This window comes from Malania oleifera, chromosome 9 (genome assembly GCF_029873635.1).
Source record: "Malania oleifera isolate guangnan ecotype guangnan chromosome 9, ASM2987363v1, whole genome shotgun sequence".
In the NCBI taxonomy this organism is placed as follows: domain Eukaryota; kingdom Viridiplantae; phylum Streptophyta; class Magnoliopsida; order Santalales; family Ximeniaceae; genus Malania; species Malania oleifera.
The window spans coordinates 57462235-57477230 of record NC_080425.1 but is presented as its reverse complement, the minus strand read 5'-3'; the positions used below and the strand labels follow the sequence as shown (position 1 = coordinate 57477230).

General features: G+C 34.5%; 1 protein-coding gene across 1 annotated transcript; it reads left to right on the top strand.

Annotated features, from left to right (window-relative positions):
* Positions 1 to 2724: 2724 nt before the first annotated feature.
* LOC131163731 (uncharacterized) lies at positions 2725 to 4129 on the top strand. The gene is made up of 2 exons (XM_058120433.1): positions 2725 to 2846; positions 3183 to 4129. The coding sequence occupies exon 2, from the start codon at positions 3192 to 3194 to the stop codon at positions 3873 to 3875; it is 684 nt and encodes a 227-aa protein (XP_057976416.1). The 5' UTR covers positions 2725 to 2846; positions 3183 to 3191; the 3' UTR covers positions 3876 to 4129.
* Positions 4130 to 14996: the final 10867 nt, after the last annotated feature.

The following is a 14996-nucleotide window of genomic DNA, read 5'->3' as shown; positions in this document are numbered from 1 at the left end:
TTTTGCTAATTACTTGCTAATCCTCACAAATGAGCCTATATTTATAGGCAAGGTAAAAATTATAACCGTTTGGGACCTTTAGGGTATTATTTAGAAAAGTTCTAAAATGCTAAACTAATATTAACCCAAATTAACCCACGTTTACCTCGGGTAAAATAATTTTAACCCGAGAAGGTTCTGGTGGCTGAACCGAGGTTCAGTCGCCCGACCAGACTCATTTTTAAAAACCCTTAAAAATAGTTCGGTAGCCCGAGTTCTGGTACGGTAGCTCGAACAAAAGTTAGTAGCATTTGTTCGTAGGTTCAGGTGCCCGGTCAGTGGGTCGGTAGCCCGAACTCAGAGGTTTGATCGTCCAAGCCATTTTTGAACTGATTTCCTCAGTAGCTCGAGTTGGTGAGGGGTCTCTTTTAGAGGGTTCGGACGCCCGGGGAAGATATGTTTAAAACGATTCGATCGCCCGAGAGCTAGGTCAACTGTTGACTTTTCAATAGTTCGGGCACTCAAGGAGTTTTGAACTCCAGGGGTTCGGTCACTCAAGCTCTATCAAACTTCCCTATAATATGCTATTTAATTCATTTTTAACACTCTTGAATTCTATATGATATATGTGCTTGAGTGTTAGGACCTAGAGCCATACTAGGGTCTTACTGAGCTTACAATATATATCCTATATGCATGACATGCAGGTAATTATTACAGATCATATACGTAGTTACTATTACAGACCTATATAACGTTAATTGAATTTACAATATGAAATAGAATCTTTAGGGTCTTCATATCTTGCCTCAAGTGTCATTCCTTGAAATGCTCATATAAACCTACACATACACTTGAAAACCATCAAATACCTAAGTATTTGTCATTATCAAAACCGGGTGTGACCTATAAGGTCAACAAAATGCATGTGCATATAGTTCATGTAGTATAGAACATCATAACTGAATTTATACATGCATGCCAAGTCGTGCTAAGTGCATAAGATGTCAAATGAGCTTTCAAAACTTGGTTTTCTAAATAAGACATCTTAAAACCTCATTTGGACAAACCTAAAGTTTCATTAGATCAAATATTATTCATGTGCACTTGTCCTAGCATGGTTAGTACATTTAGAGGCTGACTACTGTGGAAAATAGGGGACTCATCGACTAATGCATAGCATTTGTCAATTACAAAATCCAGTAGCCTAACTTAAGAAATTGCCTAGACGAGTCGTTGACGAATGGATAGCATTCGTCGACTAATGAGGCTAACTCGTCAACAAATTTTGTTTTGCAGCCCAAGTGACTCATCGATGAAAGCAGGAGACTTGTCGACGATTGAGTGCAACTTGTCAACAAATTGATGACACTTGTCGATGACTGACTGTAGTTGAACCGTAATAAATGAACTTCAAACAGCTAGTTTTTGGTTTGTCTTGTCTCCATTAATACCCAACGGCTAGCCAGCGACTTGCTCATCTCCTTGGCCATAAATACAACCCATTGACATTCATTAAGCATATTGATTGAGCATTGGTCGTTGATTAAGGTTGTTGAAACATTCATCTTAGGGTTCATATTGCTCAAAGCTCTCTTGCACCTTATAGTTGTTACTCATCACTTGCTGAAAGAGAGTAGTGTGAGGTTCTATTTGTAATATTAGCCCAAGAAGGAGCATCATTTGTAATATCTACTTGCTTTTGATTCATTGTGAGTTTGAAGGTTCTTTGTGAGCCATTGGTAAGGTAGTTCTTGTGAACACCTTGGTTTTAACTCTTGGTGAGTAGTTGGGATTGGTTTCTAAACTTGTAAAGGCTTCTCCATCTTGAAAGGAGATCGTATAGCGAATTTGACAATCCTTGAATTGGTCTCAAGGCATGGACATAGACTGGGTGTCGAACCACGTTAATATTGCGGTGTCAAGCTTTTCTCTCTTTCTCTCATTTACTTTTCTTGCTTGTGATTATTTGCATTGAAATTTGTTGTGATAAAATTCACTTGCCAAGTTATATTGTTTTGTCGTAAATTTTATTATTTGTGATAAATGTCTATTCACCCCCCCCCTCTAGATGCCCACTCGGGCAGACAATTTATATGTATAAATTTTAAAATAATTATAAAAAAGTTAATTTTTGATTACATTTTTCAATATAAGTTAGTATTTGAAATTATGAATTTTGTGATTTGAATTAAATTTATTTGGATTTGGAAGAAATTGAATTTTAGTTCACACAAATGAAAATATAAGATTCAAATTCCATGATATATGAAAATGCAAAGTAAAAAGTTAGAAATTTAGAAAATAATAAAAAAAGTTTAATTTTTTTATATAAATCTAGAATATTAGAAAATAAACATATTTTTTAATTATTTAAAAATAAAAAATATTTTTTTTCATTTGTGTATTGTTATTCATGCCTTCTATATAAATGTCATAAAATTGAAAATTTAATACTTATTTTTGTAATTTTTTAAAAAATAAAATAAAAAATAGAAAATTATTTTTCACAATTGCGCGAACCTACATACTTTTATTTAAGAGTATAAAAATACTTAATAAAATTTGGGAACTATATTTTAGATATTCAACCTAACATGTCAAATTTGAATTTTCCAAATTCATGTATAATTTAAGAAAATTTTTAATTATTTTAAAATATTTCAAAACGTAAATAGAGATTATGTTAATATTTAGATAAAAATATTTATAATCTAGATTAATAAATAATTCAACTATTACTAAAGAGGAGGTGCAGAATTACCAAAATATTTTCTTCGTCAAAAGGTTGTGTCGATCATTCAAAGTTCATACAGGGGAAATAGTTCCTCTCGTGCATCGTGTCTAACATTACCGACGAAGAAATCGTAAGGCTTTCATACTTCTCTTCCTGCAAACACTATTGATTCTTTCTTTTCTCCATGTCAAAACCCTAATTGAAGATTGTTGTTGTTCAAATTTTCCCGTGAAACTTTTCCGCCCGTCAATTTGATCTACCCTCGAATTCTATTGTTTTACTTTTTAAAATTTTTCTGTCGTTGGAGATAATTTTCCCAGAAATATTTTTCATCGGAAGAAGCGAAACCTTTAGGAATTGTATTTTCGAAAATTGGGGTTTTGTTTGGGAATAGGGTTTTCGGGATTGAGGGAGAAAAGCCACTTCAGGCAGATTAATTTACAGCGTGACTTTTATTTTTATACAGTGAGAAGCCATGGGAGGTCATGGAGGGCTGAACATACTACCTCAAAAGCGTTGGAATGTGTACAATTACGAGAACAGAGAGAAAGTCCGGCGGGACGAAGAAGCTGCGGCAAAAGAAGAACAGCTCAAGCAAGAGCAGGCGAGGAAGCGGGATGCTGAGTCTCGGCTTGAGAGACTTCGGGTTGTCCGTGGTTTGGCTCCAGCAAGCCAAGTGGCCGCCCCTGCGGGATCGGAATCACAGTCTGCTCATATTAATCTGTTTGAAGGACGCAAGGATTTTGATATCATTGGTGGGGCGGAGGAAGAGGGAGCGGAGAGTCAGAGAGAAGAGCTTAATAAGAAGAGGAAGAAGATGATGAAGATGATGAGGGAGAAGGAGGCGACCCCAAAGGTTGTAACAGCAGAGGATGAGAAGTATAGATTAGGGTATGGAATTGCTGGGAAAGGTGCTAAGATGCCATGGTACCTTGCAAGACCAAGTGATAGAACGGGTGAACAGAGCATTGGATATGATGGTTCATCAAGATTGGTAAAGGAGGGGGTTAAGAGTGGTGGGAAGAAGACACTGCAAGAGCTGAGGGAAGAACGGCTAAGAAGGGAGAAGCAAGAGAAGGAAAGGGAACGAGCTCTGATTCTGGGGAAGAGCCAAGGAGATGGAGGAGTCACAAAGTTTAGAGGCTTTTCAAGGCGGTAATCTAACTAACTGCAATTATTTTGTTGTTGATCTTGTGATATTGTTAGTGTTATTTTATCTGAGGTTATTTTGTTGGCATTGCATATGTGGTTACTGTAAGAAGCATTCTTCACTCATGAATGGAGTGTGGTATGATTGGTCATGAAAACTATCTCTTTGAGCTGATTTGTCAGATGCATGATGAAATTGTATGGCTTGTCTCATTAATATTTAATGGAATCAGCAATGTGCAAGGAGTGGGTTTTCCAGGAAAATTGTTCAATCCGGAGTTCTTGACTGACAACAACAAAATACATTTTGTTCCTTACTCAAAAATTGCTACCAAGCAGACAACGAAAAATTAAAAAGAACTCTTAAGATTAAGTAGAGTTCTTATGACCACAAACTTTGGCAATCCATGCCATCTCATCCAGGTTGAGTTGATACCAAAGTAGTGCACTTTCAGCACATAATTTGCTGCTAGATTGGATGTAACAGACATGCTTTGCTTGTTGGACATGTATTGGGTTTGCTTTGACTTTTCATATAATATTTGGAATGTGACAGAAATGGAGCTAAACCTATTCCTTTCCTTCCCTTTATGAACTCTTTTGTAATTTGCTTTGACTTTCCATGTTCCAATGCTCCATTAATTTTTTTTTTTTCCTAAATGAATGAAATGGTGGTAACAATAGAAGTTGGGTTGCTGATAGTGCATATGTAATATGTTGAGTTTTTCCTATGAAAGTATGTTCCTTTAAACATCTTTATCAATGTGGGTTTTTCGGTTACATGTATTTGTTTTTAACCCCCCAGTATAAGTATTTTTTACTCAGATTAGTGCAATTTGTTTATGGGGTTGAGGTTTTTTAATGTTTCAAGTTATGCATGTTACATATTTTGAGACTCTGTGCCAGTTGAGTCTGAAGCCTGTAAATTGAATTTGGCAGCAGCTTTCTGGGGTTATGGATGGTGAAGAAAATGTCTACTTTGGTTTCTGGTTACTGGTTAGAGGGTTACAATGATTTGGATTGCCTACATTTTCATATGTTATTGTGGATAGCTGCAATATGCAGACTGCAGTATCCTGTAGATTCAATGTGTAACCAAAACATATTTGAGTGTGCTGGTAACAAATTTGAACACCATTATACTTGAGAACTGTAAATGATGACTAGACTAGGATACTTTTCTGTTTTTTATTCTTTCCTATTTATCTCTTTAACATTACAATTAGGACTTAAAAATCCTCTAGGATAACAATGGAATTTCATAGCTACTTTCTGGTCATGGATGGTGAGCAAAGTGACAGTTTTGATTTCTGTTTAGTGGTTCATGGTTGACACTTGACAGTGAATTAAATGGGAAATGGGATATGGGAAATGGAAAATATTGATAGCAGTGGAGAGGAATTTGATTATCTTTATCTGTAAGATAATAAGACGCCTGAATGAAGAGGATTGAGTCTAGGAGTCTTCCACCCCTCCCTGTGCATTATCACCAGGACTTGAAGCCTTCTAGAGTCTAGATTTACTAAATTAAATAGAGAGCAATAATTTTTTGTTTTTTTGGGTAGTCTTTGTTTTAGGAAATTTTGGAGAAAAGAGAGGATGCATTACAATAAATAAGAATTTTGTTAGCTATCAGCTTTGTATGGTTTGTGCTTTCTATTTGCATTTTCTCCTTATCTTTTGCATTGTTTTTCTCGTTGGATTTCCCTTTTCCAACCCCCACCCGCAACCCCTGCTGTCTTTTCCTAACAAAGTGAAGTAAAAAGTTCTTGTAGTTGTGTTAGACTTAAAAAGGGAGGTTTAGGCATCTGCCATTTGGATATTTCTATGCTGGTACGGTAGGCTGAAAAAGTGCCAAGCATTAGCCGATTGAAAAATTGCTGTGCCTTTTTTCTTTTCATCTTTTTATTTATTTATTTATTTTTTTGGAAACAAAAATCTAGGATGGAGCAGGATTGAACCCATGATTGCCTGTCTATGGTGGGCAGAATTATGTAAGTGACGGGATATGGCTGGTTTTGGCAAACATAAGTTCTCAAGTCTTTGTTAATCTAATCTCTTCTTGGGTTGAGAAATATGAGTTATAGACATCCTATTGAGGAGTGCAAACATCAGGCTCCTGACACGCTTGTTGATTGGGCTATGTAGCCATTTGAACTCATTGCTCCCCCATTTTCTACCGCTTGGTTTTATGCTCTCAAACCCCACCACAGCGAGGTCAGAATTGACTTTGCTTCTTGTCTCTCCATCAATCTCCACTCAGTCTGAGTTAACATCCATTGGGGAACCTCTCCATCATGGTCACAAAACCTGATTGGCCCAATCAAAAGCTTGCTGTATATCACCACTGTGCTGTGGTTGCCATCGTTTATGGCTACAATTTCCAGCTTACCCGCTGCTGCTTCACTGGGTTTTGGGTAATTGGGTCTGTGGATCTTTTAAGTTTTGAAGTGAGGGTGCTGGCTTTGGTTGGGTTTAGGGGAGGGCTGTGGCTAATAAGGAGGCACTTAATGAATGTAGTTTGTGATGCGGTAAGGAGTGGCTTTTGGATCTTTAGGTTTTGGGTTGGGACTGGTTTGAGGAATGAAACTGGGATGTGGCACAGTGAGATATCACTGTGTTTGTCCTGTCCAATCAAGGAGATAGTGATAGTGTGTGAGGCTGGCAGGGCATCCTATTTACATAGAAAATATTAGTTATGTTTGTAGGAATAGGAGGTCCCACTTTAGTGAAAAAATATGTGAAATGTAACACCTAGTGCACCAGGCTCCCACACAATCAAGGGCCTGGGAATGCATGATGTGTACATTTGCCTCCATTTTTGGAGAAGCTGTTTGTGTGAATTGAACCTCTGACTTGTATGCAATACCTCTATCATTGCATCAAGGTCTGTTCTCCATGTTAGCAAGAACCTGCTAAGGTTTTATTTTATTATTATTATTTTTTTTATTTTTATTTTTTGTAGCTCTTTTTCCATGAGAAGTTAGTTAATTATTTCTTGGAAACACAGTTAAATTTGGTCTGCCTTCATTCCTGGTCCTGCAAACCTGTAGTTTATTTTGAAAAATAGATGTAAAAATTGAAACCTTTACACATGTTAGTCTCAGTTTGTATGTCAACTATATTCGCCTTAGACAACTTCATTAAACTAATTATGGTAATTTATTTGGCAAACAACTGAACTGGACAGCTTTTCTTTCTGTTTCTTTTTGTTCACCATATGTAGTGCAACAAACTAATAGGTCATGTTAAGAAGTACCCCTGAACTTGAATTGGAAGTGAGAAACTCTAGTGTAGAGGCAGATGAGTTTGCTTCGCTTGCCTTGGATGATGCATGGGCCATGAAGTATGAGAAATACAAGGCAACAGGAGATAAGAACAAAGATTGAGCAGAAGAATCTGACTGAATCCCCCTTGAGAAGAAAAGATCCAGACTAGTTTGGATGGTCCCTGGATTAAGGAACTAAGGTTGGGATGGGTTAGGAATAATCTTACGCTGCATTTGGGAGCATGATTTCGGACGTTGAATTTGGATTTGGATAAAATTCAATACAATTTTATACTACATCTCATCCAAGTTCAATACAAATCCAAATCCAAGGTTTCTTTAAACATAGGGTTAGGGAATGGTAAAGGGGCTTGTGAGTGGAAGCTGTGTGGGAAATGTTTTTAAATGCAGAGTTGGATGAAATGTTTGCAGTAAGAATGTTCAAAATTGGTGCCATCATAGGACTTTATAGATTGATTTGTCCTTATTAAGCAGGAAGCAAGTTGAGTATCAGATAGTTTAACAGCTATTGTTTATACTGTTTCAGAGTCTTCAATAGTACTTGACTTTGTGAAAAAGGTCCTTTCCATGTGGGATTGTAGGACTGCTGGAAAAGTATATTCTAGGGTGTTTCTTTGGAATGTTATATTCATTGTCTTTAATTTTTAGGTCATCTTTGAGTCAACCCCACATCCCCACCCAATTCTCACCTCACAAAATAAAAGGGGTGCACTTATGTGCAGCAGTTCCTGCAGACAAACTTACATATTTGTGTGAGTTTTATTTTATTTATAGAAACAGGCTAAGCTCCAGATATACGTAAATTTTGTAACTTTGTATTACATAGTTGTATAATCATTCTTTGATGCCTGCTATTCACTCGGTAAAATTTAAAATTTTGATGGAACAAAATCTAGAGTTCTTAATTTCCTAACAAATACTTTAATTGGGTCTTGGGCTGTGACCATTTTTTGATTATTATTTTACCAGATTATTGCATCCTAATTCTGTTGATGTGCTGCTCATTCATTTTTGCTCTTATTAGCAGGTTTGAACATTGTAGTCATTATGCAACATCTAAGAATTTTAATAAAATGTGTAATTGACCAAACACAACCAAATTTCTGTATACTCCGTTAAAAATTATTATGGCCTTTTCTTCTAATATTATAAAGTTATTGATTATAATGTTATAGTAATGCACCGTTATATGGGCATTATGTGAGGGCATGAAGCCCACTGGCAGGTTGCGGATGAAAAAGGTTCAGCTTTGGTGGCCTTTACTGGCCAAGTAGTAGACATTGTTCAAGTCTGTTGTTAATTTTCTGGAAATTACTTATGTTAGTGTAAGGTTGAAGCATATTGATTATAGACTGTACATGAAGTCATGATTAATATTCATGGTAACTGCTTGGCCACACATGCATGTGGAAGAGAGCTTTGGAAAAGTATGATGGGTGTCATCATAAATTCATAATGCCAGAGGTAGCGCAAGTTGAATTCAGTTTTTTAACTTCAAATCATCATTTCTTTGTCTCCAACATTTGTGTTTTACTAGAAATTGTGATATGATAATTTGGTCTGTCTCGTCCAAGGGCTTAAATTTCTGGTGTGCATACTAACAGATTACTTATATCTGTTCAACTGATCATTTAATATATTTATTCATTTCATTTCATTCATTTTTATGTTTAAAGACGTTTTAAAATGACAGATGTACTTTTATGTTCTGAAGATTTGTCACAGCCCTTGGTAGATTATTTCTCATGTGGTTGAAAGCTTGTTGTATGAACAAACTTTTCCAAGGTATTATATGGCCTTTAGTGGACCTTCAATAACCATGTGTGGAACAGTCAAAGCCACCAATTGGTGGAAGATTTTGTAATCTGTCCACACAAGTTTCCTTTGTTCGATTCACTGCTCCAAACCAATTTAACATGGTAACTTGGAACTACATGGTAACATACACACAGTATTGTTTAAGCAGTTATGGTGGAGCCATAATCTCTATGGATCCATATTTTTCGTAACATTTCCTCAAGAAAGGAAGCTTTGTTTATGATAAAAGAGAGTCGCTACTATTGTAGAAATTTGTCAAAAGCCAGTACGCTTACCAAATCTCTACATATATTCACCAAGTCTACAATCTCTAATGAAGGAAGGGGAGTGAGAAGTCCATGTGGGGATAAGAAGAGTTGTGGAGCTAGAATGACTATTTGATGCCATATCTAAAAGGGTGGAAGGGGATGGTAACTGCAAAGAAGGTAGTGAAGGAGGGTTTTGAAGTTGTGTCCTGAATTGATTTGGCCAAACAAAAGGAGAAATGTAGGGTAATAAAGACTCCAAAAAATTTAGGTAGATGTCGAGTTAATAGGATGACAACTTGGAGAGAATGGAACAAATGGATAAAACATTATTGGAAAAGATAAAGAATAAGCTCACAAGATCAATGTTTTCATATAAGATTTGGAACTCATTAATTGTAACTTTTTACATTAATATTTGGATTCATACAAATGAGATGTATGATTTGGTGTGGATGCTAATGACATAGGTCCTAAAGAGCTTAAGCCTTAAATCCTAAATTTGGGTTTAGGGTTCAAGGTTCAGGAAATTTAATATATTGTATACAAATTTTGTGATTAGGGCTCAACTTCCAAAATTAAGGTTGTAGGTTTTAGGGTCCAATGTTCATAATCTAGGGTTTAGGAATTTTTACTTTAGGTTTGGGGTTTAAGATTCAAGGTTTTATTTTTAGGGTTCAGGGTGGAGTGCTTAGGATTTAGGTTAAATATTCGGGGTTCGAAGTTTAGTGTGTAGGATTCAGAGTTTAGGACTTAAAGGTCAGGATATAGGGTTTGGGGATTCAATATTTGGGCTTTAGGATTTTGATTTAGGGTTTAGCATTTAGTGTTTACTGTATAGGGTCTATTGTTTAGGGTACATGATTTAGGATTAAATATTTTTCCTTCAAGGTTCTTTAGGATTTAGGTTCAAGTTTTATGTTTTGGGATTTAAAGTTCATTGTTTAGGGTTCGTGGTTTCGGTGGTTCATTATTTTGGGTTTAGGGTCTAGAGTTTAAGGTTTAACTGGTTTACGTTAGTGTTTAAGGTTTAGGATAAAGGGCTTGAGGTTTAAAGTTTCTAGTTAAGGGGTTTAGTTTTAGCGTTTGGTGTTCAATGTTTCAGGTTTAGGGTTTGGATTTTAGGTTTAGAATGTAGGGTTTAAGATTTATGGTTTAATATTTGGGATTTAAAGTTTTGGTTTAGTGTTTTGTATTTTGGGTTAAGGGTTCAAGGTTTAAGATTCAAGAGTTTTGGTTTAGGGTTCAAGGTTCATGATTCTAGTTTTGTGATTCCAGGTTTGAGTTGATTGTTCATGGTTCAAGTTTAGCAGTTAAGGTTTAGGTTTAGCGTATGAAGCTTAGGGTTTCATGTTTCAAGATTTGAGAGTTAGGATTCAGGTTTCGAGGTTTAAGGGTTTATGATTTGGGGTTAACATTTTTAGTGGTCTTGTTAAGGGTTTACGGATTATAGTTTTTGGGATTAGGGTTTTAAGGTTTTGGGTTTAGGCTTTAAGCTACTTTGTTTTTGAGTTCAGGGTACAAGATTTAGCATTCAAGATCCAAGGTTCAAGGTTCAAGTATGATGCTTCTTATGCTTCAAAGTTTCATGTTCGGGGTTTAGATGTTTGGTTCAATGTTCAATGTCCAAGGTTTAGGGATTAGGGTTTAAAGGGTTCGGTTTAATGTTTAGGGGTTTATAGTTTAAACTTTGGATTAGAATTCAAGCATTAATGGTTTTTCGTTTAGAATTCTGAGCATAAGGTTTGAAATTCTTTACGGCAAAGTATTCCGAGTCTAGGTATTAAGGTTTAAGGCTTTAATGGTTAGAGTTCAAGTTTTATAGTTTAAGGCATAAGGACTAAGGTTCAAGTTTTTAGCACTTGGGTTTTAGGTTTTAAGGCTTAGGTGTTTATTTTTATTTTGTTTTTGTTTTTTTTGTTTTTTTTTTTTGGACTTGATGGCATGAAAAAGTAAATTTCTTTATATTTTGGTTTTTTTTTTTTTATCTAATATTTTTCAAGTTCCAAATAAAAAAAGAAAAGAGAGGAAAATAAAATAAGGAATTGAAATTTTTATTTACTTTATATGTCAAGTACTATAAATTTTTTTTTCTATGATTGAATTAAGAAAAATAAAAGGGGTTAATGACATGTAAAATCAATTTTTTTTACTAATTTGATATATATTTTATATTTTTGTTACTTTCTTTGATGACAAATTATGAAAAAAAAAATGCATTCATTTGTATTTTATTTTCCTTTTAATGGAACTTATCTAAGTAGAATCATTCATTTATCTCATCTAAAATTTTGGTTTTAATTATGAACTTTTAAAATTAACAAATATAAAAAATTGATTTTAATTTATATTTTGGTGTGTGTGTGTGTGGACACTGAAACAAGCATAGTCAACATGTTCCAATCAGTCGAAAAACTCAACAAATTGTGTATAGTCGAACATTTGGTTCTATTTTTTATGCCCATTTTAACGAAAACATTCCATTTCATTGATATAGACCCTTTATTTTTGGGAATGTAGACTTTATTGTCATTTTAGTATGGACGTTAGCTTTTATACTGCCTTTCAAAAAGAAAAAAAAAATTATAGTGTGAGTTGGTATATATCTTTATACACAGATAATATTTAATATATCATATACAAAGATTAGGGTTTAGGGTTCAAATTTAATAATTTAAGATGTAGGTTATAGGGTTCAGAATTCAAGGTTCAATGTTTGGGATATATGTTTTAGGGTTAAAGGTAGGATCTAGAGATATGTGTTTTGGTTTTAAGACTTAAAATTTAGGATTCAAGTTTTAGAATTTAGGATGTAGGTATTAAGCTTTAGAAGTTAGGATTCAAGATTTAGGATTTATGTTCTAGGATTGAGGGTTCAGTGTAGAAGAAAGAGTTAAAGATTAAAGATATGGGTTTAGGGTTCATGTTTCAGAATTTAGGGTGTAGGTTATGGTATTTAGGATTAGGGTTTAAGATTCATGTTTTAGGATTTAGGGTCTTTAAAGATATGTGTTTGGGTTTAAGATTTATGATTTAGGGTTTAAGCCTATGAAAAATTTAACTAAAGGGTCATTTTAGGATTAAGGGATTTAAAGATGTGTTTGGATTTAAGATTTATGATTTAGGGTTTAAGCCCATGAAAAAATAACTAAAGGGTCCTTCTATTAATAGCTAATATTCGTTAAAGCTTGATTACATTTTATGAAAACCATTAAAACCCTTGTAACAATACCATTAAACTTGAAAGCCTCAACAATACCTTCCCATATATGCACTGCAATATTCAAAAAGCAGCATTCACCAAAAACCCACAATTACCCTCAATTCTCACTTGATTTTTAATTCACATCCTTTCTCTACTGCTCCACTTTCAGCACTATAACCTTCAGAATGTTATTCTTCATCTTCGAGTTGATTGGATCGATCTTCTATAGATTCAAAGGAAGACCAATGAGGCAATGATAGAATACTTCCTTTGTAGAGTATAAGTTTGGTAATGGGATCAGTATGCTGACTCTCATAAGAGATATAGAAAAGTTGTTCTATTTCACAAAAGAAGACTTTGTGAAATAGAAGAATTGAAATCGTAGAAATTGTATAAATTTGTTGGAGGGAGAAATTGTGGAGGTGAACAAATTCATATCAGAGGAGAGATAGAGAAGATAGAGGGAAATAGATTAAAACCAAAGGATAATAATAGAGAGAAAGAGGGTGGGGGGGGGGGGGGTGTTAAAGTGGTGCTCCTAGGCTCTTTGATATGTTGAGTTGAAGGTAACTACAAGATTGTCTTTGCAAGTCTTTATATTGTTCTCCAACTTAAATTGGGAGTTAAAAAAAAAATATTCTTGATATTTGGCCAAATATAGTTGTTCTTGAACCATTCAATACTTAACAAACTCCTTAGTACAAATATATCCCCCATTTTTATTGTTAGCACTTAATTGTAGTCAACTTTGTTTACTTCCTTTTCTGGAGCCAGTTCCATTTGAAATGAGTCTGTAGTCAACTCCTTTAATTGGCATTAAATTTGCTAGTTTTATCATTTTTATCATGAGTGAGACATTTGGTTATGGGTCTTCAAGAACCTCATGGGCAGTATATATATCTTGGCATGGGCTAGTCGAGCTTTCTATTGCCCTCATATGTTCTTGCAAATTAGGTAATGTGTTATTCTTTTTCATAATGATGGTTGAGGTGAAAATTCTTCGGTCTATTTTTTTTTTTTGTTTCTTATGCTTCTCTTGTTTAGAGCCCTTGCTTGGGGGTTTGCCTGTTGTTTTAGCCTCTAGTTGTTAATGGGCAGATGATAAACTTCTCTCTCAGTTTTTTTTTTTTTTTGGGTAGATGCTTTGCTTATTATGATATATAGCTTGCTTTTCTTGGGCGACCTTGCACATATGAAATATGACTTCTATTTTGTGTATTCTCGAGTATTATTTGGTTTGTGCCTATTCCCCTAAGGTCTTTTCAAATGTTATCTAGCCAATTCTTAAAGCCCTTTTACTTCATTTTTGAAACACAGATTGCACAAATAAGATTATGAACAATACCATGTGTAGTGAACTGATAGACAACCACCTAATGATTTATATGAATTGTGGAGGATGAGCATCGGCTCAATCAAAATCTATTGGATAAGTACACAAAATGTTTCCCAGTTGCAAGTTTTGCTCACCACAGGAAAATTAATGGGATCATACCATGTTTAGCGCATAAGCTCTTATGGTGATTATCTATTATTTTTATGATTTAAATATTTACTTATTTAAATATAATATTAGGAGATTTAAATGCTTGACGTGACATTGAAATCTTGAGCATTCATTAAATCCCAAATTTGGCTTCATTTTTCCTACTTTTTTAATTTCCTCTTCTATTTTTATTTTTATTTCTTGCTTCATTCTCTAATGCCATGCCAGTGGTCGTTGTTATTGCATCCATTTGGGTGGAAATAATCTCTCTCTCTCTCTCTCTCTCTCTCTCAGCATTTGTATCCTGCAACAATTCTTTAACATCTAATTAATTATTATTATTGAAGTAAAAAAGTAAATTTTTTTGCTCTCAACCATCTACACAAAGCGAAAAGTGCAAGGCGCAACAAGAACAAGAAGTACGGACAAAGAAAAGATGAGTCAATAATAAAACAAAACATTAGTGCATTGTCCAAATTATAACATAATTTGACCCAATATCTAAACTCCTTTAGAGTTCCAACTGTGTTGTCAAGGATCTCCCAAAATTTTCAAAAATTTATTGACCTTTAAATTTCCACGTACCTCCTTAACATTTAGTTTTTATGGTATTGTCCCTTTTAAAAAATTTAATATCTTTTTAACATTAATAAAAAGATCTATAAAATTTTTAAAACATTGAAGAAAGCTTCTAGCAGCATTCTGAGGAACTCAAATCTCAAAATAAAATAAAAATCAGTATTTTTAAACGAATGCGAGCCACCAGCACTGGGCAAAATTTGGCTTGAAATTCAAAATTTTTCTCTATTTATCGTTATTCTATCAAAATAATAAATTAGATTCTGTGTGTTTTTCCCCATTTTCATATTATTTTTTCATTTTTATTTCACAAACTAAATACTACAAAAATTTGCAAACTCCAATCTCGCCCCTTCTTACGTACGCGGATGCACTAATGAAGATGCCTGACTCATAGTCATGGATCATCTTCCCCTCCCAAACAAATGCGGGAGAAGTCTTCTCATCCATTACAAAATTTGTGTAAACTCTGTCCCTACACTACACAGAGGAGGGTTGCTCGTGATGAA

Coding starts and splice junctions, on each gene's coding strand:
- LOC131163731 (XM_058120433.1), top strand. CDS start 3,192: ATGGGAGGTCATGGAGGGCTGAACATACTACCTCAAAAGCGTTGGAAT.